At 40.0% G+C, this 21331-nt stretch overlaps 1 protein-coding gene across 2 annotated transcripts; it reads right to left on the bottom strand.

Moving 5' to 3' along the window:
- Window positions 1-323: 323 nt before the first annotated feature.
- PPP1CC (protein phosphatase 1 catalytic subunit gamma) lies at window positions 324-21118 on the bottom strand. Of its 2 annotated transcripts, XM_079943170.1 has the most exons (8): window positions 20876-21118; window positions 10472-10603; window positions 9345-9575; window positions 4819-4923; window positions 3338-3561; window positions 2993-3127; window positions 1719-1779; window positions 324-823 (listed from the first exon to the last, which is right to left on the bottom strand). In XM_079943170.1, the coding sequence occupies exons 1-8, from the start codon at window positions 20928-20930 to the stop codon at window positions 753-755; spliced, it is 1014 nt and encodes a 337-aa protein (XP_079799296.1). In that variant the 5' UTR covers window positions 20931-21118; the 3' UTR covers window positions 324-752. The 2 variants fall into 2 exon arrangements, with proteins under 2 accessions (XP_079799296.1, XP_079799295.1); XM_079943169.1 differs by lacking the exon at window positions 324-823 and having other exon boundaries at window positions 889-1779; window positions 20876-21115.
- Window positions 21119-21331: the final 213 nt, after the last annotated feature.

Here is a 21331-nt window from a genome sequence, read left to right as displayed (position 1 = left end):
TTTCCAAATGACACTCCCTCCACCCACTTTTAATGTACTTGAGAGATTAATACGCATTCGACACACTTGTGACAAATGTAAAAGGACACAACACTGTGTTCCATATGAATCAGGGAAGGGAGAAGAGAGCAAAGGTCTGTGTATAAAAACACTGGTGGTTGATTTATAATAATTTAAAAAGTAGTTCTTGAATTTTGCTGCCAAGTTCAAATGAACCCAGATAAAAAGAAAACTATGTATACAGATGATGTCACAACTCACTAAGTCCCACACCTCCCTAAATAGTAGGGGAAGACAGTTCAATCTCATTGCTCTACTTCAGAAACTTAGTTATATCCAGGTAAGAACTCGAAGAATGTGATCATCCATATTATAATCCATCTTGGAAAACAGACTATTTGAAGGAAGACAAATCCAAATTGAAACTGTGTGGTTTCCAGAGCAATTTATTCATTAAAGGCTACTCAATATGCCATCAACAGTTCTCCTGTGTGTATTGTGCTGATAAACTGACACTGAGAGAATTTAACAAGTTGATCATTTAATAAGTCTGAATTTATTTTCACCACATGGTATTGTACATGGTCATCTGTTGAAACAGATTTCTTTTTAACAGATCTTAGTTTAAAAAAGTCATAGATACTGTGAGTTCTGTATAAACTGCTGGATAGTAAGTTAGTTCCTTTGTTTTGACTTATAAGCCTCAACTTCACCGCAGAATAAAGAATGTAGGCCAAAGAAAGCATAATCAGTCACTCGTATAGAACAGTATTGTTTCTATAATTTGAAGCTTTCTGAATGGACGGGTTCGGGCCTGATGTAACTGTAAAAAGATTACTTAATGAATAGGCTATATGGAAATTGTACAAAATGTTATTAACTTTAATCATTAATAGCTTAAACAGCACTATGTTACTAATTGCTATTCAAACTCAAAAACCTGTTTTTGAATCCCCATAAAGGCGGCAGATGTACACAACCATGCCACCTTGTACTTAGGGGAGTGTCAGTATATATTTCAACAGGAACTTTGGCTTCAGGAAAGAGTCACAAACATTTAAAATAATGGCTTTAATCGTCATTTTAAGTATATCACAGGGGAAAGTGTGCTTTAATTAAATATACATACCAGTGATGCTGGCGAGGTTGAAAGTTACTCCTAATGTTGATAGCTATAAAAACTAGCTTGTACATGATAAGACAATGAGAAAAAAAGCAATCCCTTTGAAAACAAAAAACAAAAATAGAGTTCACAGTGGTTTGTATCCAACAATATGCATTTTATGACAATAACATGTACAGATTGAGCACCCTAGGGCTCTCTTTATATCCTAAAGAAAGTGAGCATTTACATTATTCATGGGCTGTACTGAATTTAAAAAAAAGATCAGTTGTACACTCAACCCCTTAGAAAGGATAAAATGTCCTGGGGTGTACAGCTTTAACACCATCATTAAAGTTGTTTGCAAAAAGGAACAGAGAACTAAACAAAACAAAACATTTTTCCTTGGGAGTGGAGAGTCTTTCATTTGCTGTTATAACCAGCAAATACTATTCATTAAGTCAAAAATGGAAGGGGGGGCCCACAAACACTTTTTGAGCAAGCTGACCAATACACATTACACTTTTAAAAATGAAGGTTATACACTATATGTTACAAGTCCGAACTAGGCAGTGTCAAAATGACATCTATTTCTTTGCTTGCTTTGTGATCATACCCCTTGGAGGTGTTACGGGCCTCGTGGCATTCGGCTTCTTTTTTTCTGCAGGTTTTAAAATCTGCAAAGATTCAAAAGACCATGCATTTTAGGAATACACTCAACCTCAAATCTTACATTTCACTCAAATCTTTTGTTAGAAAGTTTTTTGTTTAAAACTGACCCAACAACTTGGAAGGCCCCACTGGCATATTAATACAAACCAAGCTGACAAACATTTTGGTAATAAATGCTCTGATGAACAGCTAAGATATATGAGCTGAACAAATTTTGCCTCTGGATAAAATGACAATTTTTGGAAGTCACACCTTTAGGTATCCCTTCTGATGGGTGGTGGTGGGGGAGTTCTTTAGAATAGTATCCCTCAAACCCCTAGGGCAGCAGTTCCCAACCTTTTTGGCACCAGGGACCGGTTTCGTGGAAGACAGTTTTTCCACAGGGCGGGGCTGGCGGCGATAGTTCAGGCGGTAATGCAAGCGATGGATGAAGAGCGATGGAGAGTGGCAAATGAAGCCTCAGTCGCTCACCCAGTGCAGCCAGGTTCCTAACTTGGCCCCGGGGGTTGGGGACCCCTGCCCTAGGGAATCCTATCACAATCTCTGGGAGCTGCAAGCTCTCCCTGATACTTGGTTAAACACAAAAAACACCTGTTTTAAATTCAGTTAACTGATGACTGCCACATGACTTCAGTGGCTGTATTTTTGTTATGATTGGGCTAGCCTGAAGTCATACAAGTTTATTCATAACAAGTGAATGAGAAAAAGACTGAGGTAGACTTTATGTGTAAATGATTCTTTTGTGCCAAGTGAAGGCCAAATGATGTCATGGTGAATCAATAAGAGGTTTTATAGAAATTAGACTAGAGAAAAGTGGTGGGAGAAGTGAGTAATTACATAGCACATCTGGCACATGGCAGTCAGTATTACTTTCACGTTCAAGTGGTGATTTAATTTTAGCTGAACGTTGCACTGACACTGTAGTTTTAGACTTGTAGTAAAGGAGCCATAAGCATACGAAGCTAATATATTGTGGTTTTTATGTATTTAAATAATGTAAAAACAGTTAAATTCAACACTGGAGGAAGGGTTCTATGATAATTTTTTTCCTTTAAAAGGAATTCACTCATTACTGAACTAGGACAAACACCAGTTAAGGGAAAATAAAAATTCAGTCTACTCAACATAAATGAATAGTAGGCAGAAAGTAGCACTTTTTAAAAAAATCAGTAAAATTCAGACATAATAAAAGGACACAATGCTGAAAGCATCCTCTACCTGAAAAGAACACATTAGTGTTTCGTCCACACTCATCATGGCACCTGCATTGTCAAACTCTCCACAATAATTGGGTGCAGAAAACAGAGTGACCAACTGCCTCTTTGCAAAAAATTCATATCCATCTTCAACCACCTTGGAGAGAAAACATTTTCAGTATAAGGAGGTGCAAATTTTAGGTGGGTAAAACCACTCTTCAGTTTCCCGTTGAGCCTGATATCCTGTAGGTCACACTTCCAGAGACGTTTTGTATAAATAAGCAATACCTACCCACCAAAATCAACAAGGAGAATCTGTGCTCACACACATGCTCTTAAGTGTACATGTAAAATTCAAAATCAATACCTGATGGGCTCTACATATAAGATCCAAATCATGCTTATGGAGAAATTTTGCAACCACTTCTGCACCAAATGTGAAGGACACTCCTCTGTCATTTTCACCCCAGCCTAAGACATCTTTATCGGGGTCAGACCACAAAAGATCACAAAGAAGACCTTGATCTGGTACATCAGTTGGTCGCATAATTCGCCGAATCTGCTCCATAGATTGAAGATCTGGTGATAAACCTATTAAGTGAAAAAAAAAAAAAAAATGAAGGAAACAGAACTTTAAAAAGGATGTTAGACCTGCTGTATAAAAAAAAAGGCTCATGTAGCAATGCTCCTTACCACTTAAAAAAATAAATAAATAAAAAGGATGTTACCACTTTAACAGCTCCATTTGTCTACAGAGACACCCAGGGACTCTTACAAAGGCTTACATTAAATCTTTGGCTACATTTTCTTATTTAGCTTTGGTTAAAAAAAGGTGGGGGGGGGCTTCCCTGGTGGTGCAGTGGTTGAGAGTCCGCCTGCCGATGCAGGGGACACGGGTTCGTGCCCTGGTCTGGGAAGATCCCTACATGCCGCGGAGTGGCTGGGCCCGTGAGCCATGGACGCTGAGCCTGCGCGTCCGGAGTCTTGCTCCGCAACGGGAGAGGCCACAACAGTGAGAGGCCCGCATACCACAAAAAAAAAAAACCCAAAAAACACGGGGGGCACTGGAACTTATTACATGCACTAATTTGCAAGGTACAGTGTGCTTAAATAGCATATGGAAAGTTACCTCAATATACAGAGCACCCTGGTGACCATTTGTAGTGACTGGGCATAGAGGATGCAGACACTCAGGTGATGTAGCTTTCTAGGAAACCGGCGCTGTCCAAGGACCATAAAATCTATCAGACCAGCTCAGATGTAGCCGACTCTCATATGAGTTTAAAATCACATGCCCAACTCTACCAAAACCAGTTTAAGTATATAAGGAAGGCAGGGATAGTGGATTTATTAAAATATAGTGAGTTGGCTCTGATGGTTGTCTAATTTCTGATCACAGATGAAAAGAAATCCTCTTTGCAATTATTATTTTAATTACATAATATACAGCACAACCACCAAGCAAAATAACTTTTAACATCTAAGTCGAAAAATTTCTGAAAGGATCAAAAACAGACCAAGGAGAAGTCTATTCACATATTCAGTATCCTAGAGGATCTATGGTACAGCATATTAATTGTTTAATTTTATATTCAAAAATCCTTTTGCTCTATTTTCAAAGCTGTTACAGAACCCTTAATTCCCTGTAACAAATCAATTGGGTACTCTGGACTTGTATCCAAATGATCCTGGATGTGCCAAAGTGGACCCAAGATTTAACACAGCAACATAGGAGTTACCTGACAGAGGAAGTCATCCCAATGATAACTCATTGGGATGATAAATATCAAAGTGTACACTCCTTAGAAGAGATCAAAATCTATGTGGAATTAAAATCAGCCCGCATACCTCCATGACAGCAGAATATTTTCTCATCCACGATGGCTGCTATCGGTAAACAGTTAAAGCAGTCTGTGAAAGTTTTCCATAGTTTAATGTTATATCTTCTTTTACCTGTAAAAATTTTGGGATGGTTAAAAAGAGACTGGTGTTCTGTAGGTACATTCCCTCAGGACAAGTCCTCCAAGGCAAGGTTTTGACTACCTTAAGTAAACAAAAACTATGCTTTTATTAAAAAAGAGAGAATCAGATATATATAATACTTGGAGATGTCTGATTTATAAGCAACAACTTACAGTTTCATATGAAGTATTTTAAAATTCCATGGAAGTCTGAAATCAGAATTCCAGATATAATGATTAAGGATAACCATTAAACCTCAACAATTATTTGATAACACCAACTCTGTTTGAAATCTAGTCTGTCTTGTCCACTCTCAACCTGCAAGTAGGTTCCTATTTCTAAAGGCAACTAAGAACTCACACATGTGCCATTATAATCTTCCTTCTGAGGAAGCCTCTGAGAGTTAACACCCATCTCATCTACCACCACCCTCAAGAAGCTACTGGAACCATTTAATTCCCACCCCCCCTAAATATTCTAGTAGGAAGCACAGCGACTGCAGAGGAATGCAGACTGCTTATTGCAGGCACACCAGGAGAGCCCTAACATGCTGCACAAACACTGAGAATGCCCCCCCCACCAAAAACGTTACAGAGTGGTTATATTCCCACCTCACCAACCCATATATTCCATGCATTCTGGAGTCACTGTGTGCTTTCCACAGGAAAACTACGTTTTGAGTAAAAAACCCACTCATAAACCCTGGAAATACAAATCTTTCTGAATTGGATGAGGAAGACCCAATTGTTAGGGTGCCTTCGTCTCCTGTACACTCCATACTAAGGTTAAAAGCACTAAAGTTAAAAGCACAATCTTACTCCTAAACCAAATTTGTCCTCAGTCTCTTCTCCATTTTCATCCTGTGGATACTGAAAGGTTTACAGCTTTCAATGTACCCTTTCTTTTGAGTTCGAGAAGGGCCCAAGCAACAGGCTTCCTGAACCACATCTTCCACTCCACAGCAAATCAAGTCAGGGAGAAAGTTTAGCACAGGTTTGAAACGCAATGCAAATTCAACAAACGTTTGACTTCTCCCTTTGCAGAGGAGGATTTCTGTTTTTTCTCCTAATAGTTTACGTTTCTCTATGACTGGGTATAACCCTCACCATGGTTCACCCTGTTTTGTATTTCTTTGGAGGCCACTAATTCCCTTTGTCCCACATCTTCCTTCACTGGAGTTTTCTGGAAGCCTAACGGAATTCCTCTCAAAAAGCCTGAAGGGGAACCTGTGCACCTCCAATTTCCAACAATGGTAATAATACAAGAACAGGGCTGGGCTGTCCTAACCCCTATGTATAAAAGTGATTTGGTTCTGTCTCCATTTTCTACTGAAGCCTGTCTCTGAACAACATTCCAATGGCTCCCCTAGATTTTTCCTTTGCTCAGATGCTGCATTTGCCAGTGCCAACAGATTCTCTTCCTTCTTGAAATCTGCTTCACTCCTTGATTCTTTAGTTTCACAACGCACTCCAGCTACTCTTATGGATTCCTTTGCTATTTTTGTTGGCTTCTCTATCAAAAATTAAGATCCTTGGGCTTCCCTGGTGGCTCAGTGGTTAAGAATCCGCCTGCCAATGCAGGGGACACAGGTTCCAGCCCTGGTCCAGGAAGATCTCACATGCCGCGGAGCAACGAAGTCCGTATCCCACAACTAGTGAGCCTGCGCTCTAGAGCCCACAAGCCACAACTACTGAGCCTGTGTGCCACAACTACTGAAGCCCACGGGCCTAGAGGCCATGCTCCGCAACAAGAGAAGCCACCGCAATGAGAAGCCCGCGCACCACGACGCAGAGTAGCCCCTGCTCACTGCAACTAGCAAAAGCCCGCACACAGCAACAAAGACCCAATGCAGTCAAAAATAAATAAATTAAAAAAAAATTAAGATTCTTCCTCCTGTTGTCTCTGAGCATCTTAACTAAGTCCTGGGCTCCTGCTTCCTCTCCTCTCTACACTTCCTCCCTAAGGCCACTTCAGACCACTAGGAGCATCTGGCTCCAGGATTCCTGGATAATTGCCAAGGTCTCTTCAAGCTTCCAAATCCTCAGATTCTGAGCCAGAACCCCTAATGCAGTTTCCTATTACTATAGACCAGACAGCTCTGGTATCAGAAAAGTATAACACACATTCACATTTTATCCAACAACAGATACCTCGGCTATTCCAGGACTACAGTCATAAAATTGGGGGTGGAGGGAGAAATTGTAGCACAGAGTGCTTGTTACACTTAGGAAATAAGTCTACCACATAAAACAGTGGTTTTTAAATTGTTCCATGGACATTTCCATTTGAATAAAATTTTTCAGTACAATAAAATTTTTAAAAAATTATCAAGGTTTTTAAAAGAAGTCAGCAAAGCATCAACTGAAAGCCACCTAAGTCAAGAACACTTTTAGGCCCACAAATTATACCTGCCTGATGGGAGAGGGGAAAGCTGGAGTACAAGGTCATTACATCAGTCTTAAGGACGAACAAGAGTCAAAACTAATTCCAATCAGTGCTGACCTTCTAAATCATAGGGCCTCACATTAAACAGAAACAAAAATGATGTAGCCAATACCTTTAGACTAGGATATATGCCACAAGGAAGAGATCTTATGGATTTGAACTTCGTTAATGAAAACAACAAAATACTTGCTAACAGCTGTGTAAAAAGGAACCTGTTCTAAAAAGTAGTACCTGTAACAAATACCTAAAACAAAATTATAAAATTCTCTGCCTCTCATTTCATTACCTAAGGAGTAGTAACTAACTGCCTTACTAGTACTTCTCTAATAGACTCATTGTCAATATCAAGTATCTTTCCTGCCCAACTCAGGTGTCCCAGTCAGTTCAGAAACCACAGTATTTTTCTTCTTGGTAATCCCTCCTGCCTCATCCTGTTTTGTTTTGTTTTAATTTTTTACTCAAGTATAGCTAAAGACAATGGTAAAGACAATGGTAAAGACAACTGGTAAAGACAATGCTTTACCAGTCTTGTTATAATTATACTGGCAAGTGCTAGTAATTCAAATTCCTTTTCCTCCCAGCCTGAACCCTCCTGCTGGCAGAAATGATGAATACAAAAGGAAGATGGAGGTAAGGATTTTTTTTTAATTAAAAAAAAAAAAATTTTTATAGTTACTTAAAAACAGCAGCACCAACAATAAAACTCTCCACCAAAACTGATTATTTTCAAGGCTTTAAGAAACTTGTTTCTGGGACTTCCCTGGTGGCGCAGTGGTTAAGAATCCACCTGCCAATGTGGGGGACATGGGTTCGAGCCCTGATCCGGGAAGATCCCACATGCCACGGAGCAACTAAGCCCATGCGCCACAACTACTCAGCCTGCGTTCTAGAGCCCACGAGCCACAACTACTGAAGCCTGTGCGCCTAGAGCCCGTGCTCCACAACGAGAAGCCACTGTAATGAGAGGCCCGTGCACTGCAATGAAGAATAGCCCTGCTCTCCGCAACTAGAGAAAGCCTGTGAGCAACAACGAAGACCCAACTCAGCCAAAAATAAACAATAAAAGAATACATTTTAAAAATTAAAAAAAAAAAAAACTCTTGTAAAAAAATTTTTTTTTTTTGCGGTACGCGGGCCTCTCACTGCTGTGGCCTCTCCCGTTGCGGAGCACAGGCTCTGGACGCGCAGGCTCAGCGGCCATGGCTCACTGGCCCAGCCGCTCCGCGGACCGGGGCACGAACCTGTGTCCCCTGCATTGGTAGGCGGACTCTCAACCACTGCGCCACCAGGGAAGCCCTACAAATATTTTTAATTAGCTTCCCCCCCCCAGTTTTGTTTTCTCCTTTCAGCACAATTTCAGATAGTAACTGCTATTTTTCCTGGGGTGCAGATGTGCCAGAAGGAAAAAAACTATATTACAAATTACAAGAAGTAATTATTTGTATATTGCAAGTTTCCATTTACATGAAATGTCTAGAAAAGGCAAACCTATAGAGACAGAAAGTAATTAGTGCTTGCATAGGGCTGTGGTGATGGTTGCATAACTATGAATTCACTTAATCACTGAATTGTACACTTAAGATGGATGAAGTTTACAAAATCAGATTTTATCTCAAAGTTGTCAAAAACGAAGGTAATTATATGGACAGATTCTCAGAGTTGTACTAAGAATTAAATTATCTGTGACTATTCATCACAAAAATTATCTTAAAGAAATCATCACTGTGATTGCTACTTCCTAATCTAATCATCACATCATACAAGAATCCAGGGGATTATTATATGGCAATGAGTGCTATTCTTTACACCAAGAAAGAAAAACCAGGATAAAAACAAGTTAATGAAATAGTAAACATGAGAAATTACAACACTACATCTAAACTCGCAAATCCTAACAGAAATATGTTCAGTTTATGACCAAGAATCTCAATTTGAGTAAATCTTCCTTAGACGTAGAAAGTACTTACATTCATCATAAAATCCATAAATTCTATTGATGCTGGCACATTCGTGGTTTCCTCTGAGAAGAAAAAAATTCTCGGGATATTTGATTTTGTAAGCCAGTAAGAGGCAAATAGTCTCCAATGATTGCTTTCCCCTGTCCACATAGTCCCCAAGAAACAGGTAGTTGCTTTCTGGTGGGAAACCACCGTACTCAAAAAGTCGAAGCAAATCATAGTATTGTCCATGGATATCACCTAGAAGCAAGAATTCTGTTACATACTGTCTTCATACATATAGTCCAGACCACTAACATTACTAATTTCCAAACTTGTATCATATTTAGTTCAACTGAGCTTAGTGATAATTTTAAGTGTATGTGTGTATCCAGACTCTCACACAAAACTCAACTAATTGAGAATTTATTTTATGGAAAGGATTATTAATGCCTAGGCAGGGCTTCTTGCCAAGTAACACGGTTTTCCTTTCAGGTTGGCCGATCAATATCAGATCTCCCACAGCTCAGTCTCTGGGGACCGTGTCAGCAGAAGTGCTGCACTCTTAACAAGCCCTGGCCCGGTGTGAACAAAGGTGTATACACAGTACACCCACCAATGCATCTGGCTTTCAATGTCTCCCTGCTAGATAATGCCAAAGAGCATTTTACTTAAAAACAAAAACAAACACCACAAGATTCATCAATGCAGTCAAATATGTTAGAAGAATAAATATAGTATTTCTCAGATAGAGTTTAGTTTTTATACCAGTTATCTGTATTTATCATGTAGAAACAGAACTACAAAATGGCATATTTTTAGGCATAACCAGTGTTGCTTTAAGCTTAAATATAATCCCTATATACTCATAATTCAGGCCTTTTTTTGGCTCTCCATTCTGTTTCATTTCTTTCCTTTCTTCTGCAATGTTTATATTCGTTTAGTGAAATAATTTTAAGAAAATGCGAAGTACGTCTAAGCACATTAAGTCCATTAGAGGTATTTATTCTAAAGCTACAATTATTTAATTTTAAGTAGTTCCAGGTTACTCATAAATAGTAAATGATTTTGTTGGCTAACACAAGGTCATCTATATATCCTTGACTCAGTCCATCAATCACGTAACCAAAGATAACTGTTAGTGTGCCAAAACTTACCACATATTTTGAGTGGTGCTTCAAGTTCTAGTAGGATAGGCTGACTGAGAAAGATCTCTCTGGACTTCAAGCACAGTCCTCTGATTTCATTCTCCTGTAGCTGGACATTCTTACCAGGCTTGGACCCTCTCACTGTAGGGGAGAAAAACCCCAATTCAGTCAAGAGAAGTCAAAATAAGATTTAACGTAAAAATTAAAAATATCGGAAAAGGTAGAAGTTTTAAATAAAGAGGAGGCAAAAACATAGTTTAACTACTTTCTGGCTAGGCTTTATTTTCAGGACACTTATAAAGAACATGATTTTAATGCCTAATTACAATCTTAAAATCTTAAGACAGGATTTCAGAGATTTAGTTGCATTTTCTACACCAAGGTAAGACTTCTTTACAGTATCCTGATCAAGGGGTCAACCTCTCTGTGTATGAATACTGTTAGAAAAGTCTTATCGCTTGCGAAATCAGACTCCCCCTGGGCACAGCTCAAGGCCTCAGTTCTGCATCCAAGACATACAATTGGCCTGGTTCACCTATAACCCGCCCACCAGGCCAGCTCTTTTTGCCTCTCTGTCTTGTCTTCCCTTCTCCAGCCTTATAAATGAATTAGTATTTGTGTAGCAGGAGATTTTAGAGTTTGTCATGTTACTGAGTTGGTTCTAAGAATTCCTCGTTTTAAAATGTGAGATTGGAAATGCTCATCTCCCCTCTCAATCAGTGTTTTTCAGAGGTCCACAGGTCTCTCAAGGGTCCCAGATTTATCTATGAAAAAACTTAAGTGTTGTTTTCATTTCATTAAAACACACTGTATGCTTGCTGTGCATATTTTGCTGTGCAACTTTCTGGGCCTGCATTTGTGAATACAATCATGCCTCTACAGGGCAAAGGATGTCAGCGTGTGCTGTGAGAAAGGTATCCTAGTAATTTGAACAGATTAAAATTGAGAAAAGGCAAAAAGAAATCATGGCACAGCACCAAGTGTCCTAAACTCCCAAGTGCCCGCATCAGAGCACTCTGAGTGCTACTTACTATCAAAGTGAAGTACTATCAAAGTGAAGTACAAGATATCCTCTGGCCTTATAACAATTCATTTATCAGCAGGTAAGTAGTAGTAGGAAACAAAATTGTTTTGATTCCAGTTGTAACAGACTAGACAGTTATTAAATACATAATAAATAGCACTGAATTGCTAAATTTACCTTATTTTCACAGTTATGAACTGGCCTGCTTGCCAAAAACTCACAATCAAAGTCTTAATACTTGTTATGTATAAAAGACTTATGAAAGCAAGCATTCTCCAAATTAGAATTGAAGCAAAAACTCCAGACCAGACTAAATACAAAACTAAGGCTACACTACATCTTTCCACCATTAAACCCAATATAAAGTGATGAGCAGATTAAATCAATGCTGTTAATTTAAATTTTATCAGTTTTGGAGGCTTGCTTTATATTCAAAATCACTTGGCCTAATAGCTGAACAAGAGCAACAGGTTTAACTGGTTTGTATCTAGCTTTGTTCTGTAAATATCTAAGTAACATTACAGAGTAATAAAAACTACAAGTAATAAACTCTGATGCCTGTTGAGAATTTTTTTCCATTAAAAAGGGCTGCGTCCAAGTTTGAGAAATACTGTCTTAGGGGAAGCCATCCTTCAGCCTGAATAGCCACTGAAACTGAATTCCCTGAAGAAACAAGTTTTGAGCAGAAATGGAAGGGTGTTATTTTTTTTCAATGAAAGGCAATAAATAAGAAAGGATGACACGTGAGAAGAGTCAAACTCTTGAAGGGCACAAAAAAAAGAAAATGTTGAGTGCACTGAACTGGGAGCCAGAAGCCCCAAGTTTCTGTCTTGATTTTATAGCTTGGGAAAATCACCTCTTTGGACTCCAAAATATGTGAACTAAACTAAATGACTGCCAGTCTCATTCTGATCAAATATTAAGAAACAAGAAGCAATTAAAGGGAAAGCATAGTAAGGATAATCTTTTGAGGGAATTATGCAAAATAGACACATATATAATATTTACAACAGCAACTGAGCTATTTGTACAACAAAAAATGATTTTTTTTTCAGAACCAAAGTAATTTTTTCTCTCTAGACACACAAAGGAGAGAATTCAAGAAACACTTCCAATGGAAAGATGGTGGGATCCCTGCTTCACTGGCCAGAAAACCCCAATCATTAGTGATTTTACCACAAGTCAGCCAGAAGCTTGGGCAGACTGCCCAACAGGAAACTTTATTTTTGGCTAGGGGACTCCTAGATGCTTCTAGTTTCAACCAGAATCTTTTTCAGAAGAGCCCCCACACCTGTAAGTGAACAGCCCACTCTAAGTCTTTTGGGAGAATATGTAATAACTGACTTACACCTATAAGGAACACACAGGCTATTCTTTTAATATGAATGCTATCATATTACACCAATGCCATCAGATTAAATCAATGCTAATATAAATTTTACTGGATTTGGAGGCTTCCCACTACCACCATTAGACATAGTTCATGGTAATTTTAGTCCTCTTATTCTGCTTGTCCCTCAAGTGGGAGTGTATAGAGATTAGTAAAGAACAGTACTGACAATTTAAAAAGTATTCCTAATGTGGAGTGAGAATTTTTTTTTAATTGGGGTACTGTTGTTTTATAATGTTGTGTTAGTTTCTACTGTACAACAAAGTGAAGTAGAGATCCCTGTGCTATACAGCAGGTTCTCATTAGTTACCTGTTTTATACCTATTAGTGTGCATGTGTTAATCCCAATCTCCCAATTCATCCACCACCCACCCCCTGCCCCTTGGTGTCCACAGTTTGTTCTCTACCTCTGTGTCTCTACTTCTTCTGCCTTGCAACAGGTTCATCTGTACCATTTTTCTACATTCCACATAAAGGCATTGGAGTGAGGATTAAATGCAGTTTTTCCAGAACAAATCAAGATATATTTTATATTTGATGAACAGCACTCATTAAAAACAACATAGTCCCAAAGCTTCTTAAATTCCCTACAATTAGATCAAAAAATAAAATTATAAAAATAGAAACTGCCAAAACCATCTACCAACTGGCGAATACCTGCTCATTTTTCGTGACCGCTTAGATATCACTTCACTCTGGAAAACCTCTCTTAGCCATCTCCTCTCCCCTCAACAAGCCTGCTTTATGCTTTCTGAAATGCTCTCACAACACCTGGTCACCGCCCAGCACATACTGTGTATTATAATTGCCAGTCTGCTTCCACCTATTCATCTGGACCTCCTGGTAGAATGTAAACGCCAGGACCACATCACTTGCTCTGCAGTGTACATGCCCATGGTCAGTACATGGTAGGTGCACAAAATCTGTTGCATGCATGAAGTCTGAATAAATCTCTGTTAATTTGTGGCATTACAATTAGCGTGCATTCCAAGCTATATACTTTTTTTTTTTGCAGTACGCGGGCCTCTCACTGTTGTGGCCTCTCCTGTTGCGGAGCACAGGCTCCGGACATGTAGGCTCAGCGGCCATGGCTCATGGGCCCAGCCACTCCGCAGCATGTGGGATCTTCCCGGACCGGGGCACGAACCCGTGTCCCCTGCATCGGCAGGCGGACTCTCAACCACTGCGCCACCAGGGAAGCCCTCAAGCTATATACTTTTGATTAGCAAAAAACAAGAACAAAAATTGTGTCTGTGCCTTAAAATTACAAAGCAATAGTGTCATTTCCCCATAGGCTTTACTAGAGTTTCTAGTTTAGCACATAACTGTTTTTGTCATTTTACAAATTCATAAGCAATAATAAAGATGAAAAAGTGAAAAAAAAAGGAATTTGTTCTTCATTAAACTTCTAAACCAAAGGAGTTTTTATAGGGCAAACTACTGAAACTCCAACATACATCGCTCCCTAAGAAAAATTTGATATGGGATATAAAATCATAAGGCATCCTTACATACAGGAAGCATTAAATAAGAACTAAATGATGTAATCTGTTTAAGACTTTCAATATTCATTTTTACCATGCTTCATTCAAATATTCAACAAAATAGTTGCTGGGCACCACTACATGCCAGACCTTGTGTTGGATGCTGGGGATACCCGGGCAACAGGACAGACAACTCTGTCCTTTTTCTTGAGAGGTTTACATTCTAGTGGAGGATGCACAAAATAAGACAAACTAGGTAACCGCAGATTATTATAAACGCTGTAGCTAAAACTAGCCATCCATAAAAACTATAAAACTAAAAGTTTATCTCAGGGACATCTTCAATACCATTAAAAACACAAAGCCTTGAGTATCTACTTTATCGCTATTAGCTACAAAGAAAATATGCAAACAGTACAGCTCTGCTCAATAAAAGCAGTCACTACTTCATGGTTTAAAACCCTCACTGTGCTCTGTGCATGATGGGAGAAACCTACACAAAAAGGAGACCCTAGGTGGGAAACTCAAGGGCTGTCTCCTCATGATACCTTCCTAAGTAGTAGTTCAAATTGCATGTATCAAATCATTTCAACAATTGCCAACAGAATCCAAAATATTCCAACAAATATGAATTCCATTTTCCAGGTGGAATGTTTCTCATAAGTCCAGGTGCTAGGCACTGCATGGAAATAAAATCAGCAGGCACAGTGAACATAGGTAGGTTAGTGATTGATATATCAAAATGGTCAACTTAGATCTGAAACTTAGATCTTAAACGTGTGACTTCTCTCTCTTTTTTCTGCTGCACCGTGCGACTTGTGGGGGAACAGCTATGGGATCTTAGTTCCCAGACCAGTGATTGAACCCGAGCCCTCGACAGTGAGAGCTCAAAGTCCTAACCACTGGACCGCCAGGGAATTCCCAAACGTGTGATTTTTGAGCGAAAACTTTTCTTTATCTGGTTAAAATGGTAGATTCAGGAAAAAATGCACTATGGCTGTTACCAGCAAGGACTGCTCTGTTCTGACTTATCTGATCATTTATTTATCTGGCAAATCACTAACATGAGCACATGATAAAAACTCCCATGCAATTTTACTGAAAACAAACTGATAAAAACCTGATATAATAAAAGAATGTCATTGGTGATTATATGCAATGCCAGCTTTTTCTCACAAAACAACATTAACTTTTCTGACAGCCTGGTAACAAAGCAGAGATGAAAACCATAGAGGGAAATTTAAAACTACTCTGGGATTATTTATGAGGAATAAGCAAGTATTCTTCTTGCCCCTTAACTGTTAAAAGAAGATCATAGGGCTTCCCTGGTGGCGCAGTTGTTGAGAGTCCGCCTGCCGGTGCAGGGGACATGGGTTCGTGCCCCGGTCGGGGAAGATCCCACATGCCGCGGAAAAGCTAGGCCTGTGAGCCATGGCCGCTGAGCCTGCACGTCCGGAGCCTGTGCTCCGCAGCGGGAGAGGCCACAACAGTGAGAGTTCCATGTATCGCAAAAAAAAAAAAAAAAAAAAAAAAGAAGAAGAAGATGATCATAGAAAAGGAATAGCATACCCACCAAAAAGCCTCAGCTGAACTATAATCAAGTTTTAAAACCTAAAACTGGCACAACCGGTGTAAAAATAAATCAACAGAGATTTTGCTAACAAGATAATCCTATTAAAGTAAGTGGCAATCTTAACAATATGCCACATCATATTCATTTCAGTGACAATCAATAACCTCACAATATCTGACAGATTTAGGAAAATAAAACCTCAAACCAAAGCAAACAAAAAACAGTGAATATTTGTAACATTAAAACTTTCCTGCAAACAATGGAGTTCTTTTCTACAAAAAATATAAGCCACAAAAATGTTAATCGAGAATCACTTGGTTTCTCTGCAAAGTCACCAGCAGGAAGACATCCACTTTCTGGCCATCTTAATTTCTAAACCACCCCTCCCCCATCCTGACTTTCCTAACTGCTGGTGTTATACTTTGGGCATTTAAAGGTGATACCAATTTTCTCAAGGCAGATAATCAGGATATAGCTGCAAAACACTGTCTATTGCTCTCAGTAAAGAACGTTGAGTTTTCTACATCTAGAGTGAAGCCAATTTATTGAAAAATGTTTAACTCTCTACAGTCTAGCCACCAATTCTGATAAACTACCACTGATTAGACTTCACATCTGAACCTACGTTTGTAATGAGTGGTTTTCATTTTCATAAGCCTTAATATCAGTGACATACACTCTCCTCTAGATGAGGGATGCCAGTAAACCCCAGAGTAGGGGTGAAATTGGAGATTTCAGATAAAACATCAAGACCATTAAGTAAATCATCTATTTTTACATGCTTTGGATACAGTGGTCTGATCCTAAAACATAAAAATTTGTCCCAGAATTCTAAACTCCAAAGAGATTGAATCCTTCCTTTTTCTTCTTGAATAAGATTTTCCAGCTTCCTCATTTACAAAACAATTCATATCAGAATATTATCTCCTTCACAATTCAATCTTTAAGGTCTACTAACAGCCGTGATGGTAAATTAAGTGAAATGATTTCCCTGCTTCAAGATCAGTAATCCTCACCCTAGTCAAGCAGACTGACTGGCACTGGCACATACTTTTGCAGAATAGGTTATTATAGGACTGCAGTTTCCCAGATATAAAACAATCTCACCAACCTCTACCGCAGACGGGCTACCAATGCATGGCGCAGCATGGCATGCATTTCCCCAGCTTGGAGGAGGAAAGCCTGGCCTCCTGCTCCTAGGGCTAACATTCCCTCCCTCAAGCACAACAGAATGACACACACCACCCCGTTAGATTTCACTGCTGGGTCTAACATTCCCTCCCTCAAGCACAACAGAATGACACACACCATCCCATTAGATTTCACTGCTGCCTCCTGCTACTGACAGGCGAGGAAGCACTGTGGGCACAAGGAGAGTAATCCTTTCCATGCTGTGGTTTAGGATTGGTGTAAGCTTCTGATCATGCCTCTAAAAGAGCTTTCTTGCCTTACCTTATAGGAGAGGATGCAGCATACAACTGACATGCGGGAGGGGTGGGAAGAGCAGGGGGCTCACAACACAGACTTCTTGTAATTTAGAGTATTAGTAACACATTACTTTAATATTACTGTCTTTATCAGCAAAATGCCCTATGATCATTGATTCCAAGAAAAGCCTCTAATGGGTGAAATTATCTGATGTGTAAAGAAAAAATAATTGCAGAGGTCTCATTAGGAAAGATTATTTTTGTTTTCTTTGGTCAGCATTTTAAGATTTTTTTTTTCTTTTTGCCATTACGATTGTCCTTTATTATCTTCAGGACCCCTGTCTTTTAAACATTACAATATAAACATATTTCATTTCACACCGAATATCTAAACACATGGGTTACTTTTACAAGTCAGAGGATTATGTTAGTAAATGCTGAGGGCCAGGGCTGAGGTCATATTTAAATCACTAAAGCAAGTCAAGCAATTGTGCAGAGCTTGGCACAGTCTTTCAGTTTGACAACCGCCAGCTTCAGAGCCAAGATGCTTCTGGCAAATCAGGATGTGAAAATAAGTTACAACTGCCTGCTCTGCAAGAAAATAGCTAGCCATCACCGCTCCCCGAACGAGATCACTTACAAAGTCACTCTGCCTCAAACCTCACTTTTCTCCAACACAGTAGGACTATGAGACAAATCAGCAGCTGGCTTATTCTCTAAATCCAAAGTTTTACTGTGCAGTTATTTAAATAAGTGAACATGAATGATACGAAGGAGTGACAACCTTAAGGTTTTATCACCCACAAGGCAGAGATCTTCTCAGGTGGGTTGCAGAAGTGATGCCTCCTTAAGGAAAATCCACTAAAAAGTTTAGAGTAGAAAAGAACTGCAAAGCTGTAGTGACTAAAATCTAAAACCAACACGGTATTCTCCTAAATAAGACTTCACTTTTGAATGGTCTTTTTAGTACTATTACCGAACTACTTCTCACTTAGCTTGTACAGTCCTCCACCTTAAAAAAGGAGACAATCTCTAACATGTAAACAATTCTAACAAGGCCACAAAACTCACATTTCCCTCCATTTTCAGATATACTCAAATCTTAATTAAAATTTTTACAGGAAAAAGTTTGTGGGGCATTAAAAAATGGAATCACAGAAATTATCAACCTTTTCTACCTTGGATTATATATATTCTCAATGGATCATTTTCAACCCTTTCCCTGCCCATTTAACACTGACTAGAAAAGAAGGAAATTTACGTCTGTTGAGCAGCTAGCTTATTCCGGAGGAATTAAAACACAATGCTTTATTAATTTCAATGAAAAAATGAAATGTTAAAAAAAATCTGGTTTTCAAGTACAAAACATGTATAGAAATTATTAATAAACAAAGACTGATCTCATTATAAATAATCCAAGTTTATCAAGGCAAATTTCTTGGCACAATTTAAAAAACAAGATTAAAATTAACAAAATGTTATATGAATACAGAGTTATGGGCAACCCTGGACTTAACAAGACTTACCTAATCTTAAAATTCTAATGTTTCTAATCCACAGATTCCATTTTTTCCTGCCTTCTCAACGAAATAAAGCCAGCTCTTAACTAGTCGCACGTGTCCCTCCACAGATATGCAGAATTTACAATTTTTGAATGAAAAACAAAATTTTAAGTTCTTTTCTTATTGCAAACTGTTTAATCCATTTCTGACCCACTGCTGCCTCACATAAATCGAAGAACTGTAGTAACTAGTATTAAAAGTGTGGTTCTTCAGTTTGCAGGGCAGAAGTTGAGACACAGATGTAGAGAACAAGCGTATGGACACCAAGGGGGGAAAACCCCAGTGGGTGGGGATGGTGGTATGCTGAATTGGGCAATTGGGATTGACATGTATACACTGATGGGTATAAAATTGATGACTAATAAGAACCTGCTGTATAAAATAACAATAATAATAATAAAAAGAGAAAATAAATACATTCATGAAGGTGCAAAAAAAAAAAAGTGTGGTTCTTAAATAAATGCCAGGTACTGAACAAATAAGGTTTTCACCCACAAATGGCAGCAACATTTCAGGGGTCTATTTAATGGGTTTTTCTTTTAAGAAACTATAAAATGAAAAAACCTTACAGAGATTAAGAAGAGATATTTTTAGGAGTTTCATTCTAATGACTTAAACAAAAGATCTGCAAATTCTAACACCAGAACTGTCCAACTGTTTATGCTCTCGACTCCATCTCTCACAGCATTTATAGTCCAACAATACTTAGAAATGTACAAAGACAAAAAGCAGTTAAAACTCAGCCAAATCTACATTATCCAGTATTCAAATTAAGAAAGGGATCTGAATTCTTTCAAAGTTTGGAATTAGATGTTAGTATTGATAGATGTACTCTGGAATTTGGGGGGTGGTGAGGGGTGATTTCATTTCGGCGTCCCTCCTTAAAATCCGAATTTCATCCGTCTCCCACATCAATATAAATCAATCGCCAGGCACCTCACGAGTCTTAGGTCAGCCAATATTTAAGATTTTTTTTAACCTTTGCTCAACCACTTGACACCTCCTTCCTTCATACATAGGGTGACTTGAATGACTTCTAGCTCCTGGCTGCCTGGGTTTGAAACTTGACTGTTACTGTGTGACCTTGGTCAAGTGACTTCACTTCTTTGAGTCTTATCTTCCTCTGAAAAACAGTAAAATATAATAGCACCTACCTCGTAAGGTTGTTGGGAGTATTACATGAAATCTGTGTAAAGTGCTCCAAAAAATGCCTGACACACAGTAAGCGCTTTAGAAGCGCTGGCTAATATCATGACTGTATTTATCCGATGAACGCAAAGCGCTTACAGAGCCTGGCACATTGGAAAGATCCTAACGAAACTGTCATCACTGCTGGCTTCTCGGTTCAGAGGCACGTTCAGAAAAGAGCGCGGAGACCTCTTCAAGATAAGGACAACTTAAAAAGAGTATTTGGAAGGGCAGGAGAATATGAGTTCCAACATCCCCTTGAGATATGAACGTTCGTCACCAAATAACAAGTAATGGGCCCCTCGACCCCAGCCTCACAAAAAATAAAAATGAGCAGGATAGGAAAGAAGCCCCCAAGCCCGGTGGAATCCATATCCCCATCATGTTGCTTTCCAAGAGAACGAGGACCAGAAAGTTCGTAACGTGCCGTCCTGTAAGTTGGACTGGGGCCCCCAACCTTCATCCAAAGATTGGTCGGGTGTGCGGGGCGCACTGGGGTACGTACCGGAAACGTGGGGGTGGGGAGCGGAGTTTTCAAATTTCAAGGCCAGTAGGACGGCTGCACCCTCGTGCAATGAATGAGTGGAGCCAGGAGTGTCCGCGGGTTGGCCCAAGTGCGGAACCCCGGGCAGCCTCCCTCCCGCTGCAGCCCCCGGCCCGCGGGCGAACTCGCGGGGCTCACTCCTCTCGGCGCTGCAAGTCCAAAAGGCCTCCCAAATCCCCCTCCCCCCTCGAGTCCCCGGAGCCGCCCGCCGCCCCCTTCACCTTCCAGCAGCCGTTGGATGATGCTGTCGATGTTGAGCTTATCTATATCCGCCATCGCCTTCCCACCGCCGACCCTCCCGCAGTGGCGCCGCCGCCGGCTCGCGCCCGGGATTTACACCTCCTTTCCCACGCCACGAGCACAGAGATGGTGGTGGCGGCGGTGGCAAAAGCCGCGGCGGGTCCCCCCCAACCGCCCCACTCCCTGCTTCCTCCTTCTCTCCCCACTGGAACCACGAGAAGAACAAAATGGCCGCCGACTCCTTAGCCAGCCTCGGGCGGCGCACGGATGTGCGCGGGGAGTGCAGCGGCAAGGCCGGGACTTCTTTGTGGGCCATAGGGCACCCGGGAGGGGGCGGGGCCAGAGCGCGGAAAGGGGGCGGAGACAGTTGACGTAACTGCGATAGCGCGCGGAATCCTTCCGCCAAACGGGCCGAGCAAATAGGCCTCCTGGCGGGA

Source organism: Stenella coeruleoalba, assembly GCF_951394435.1.
Source record: "Stenella coeruleoalba genome assembly, chromosome: 14".
NCBI classification, from domain to species: Eukaryota; Metazoa; Chordata; class Mammalia; order Artiodactyla; family Delphinidae; genus Stenella; species Stenella coeruleoalba.
The sequence above is the reverse complement of the archived record's forward strand: the minus strand, read 5'-3'. Positions and strand labels throughout refer to the sequence as shown.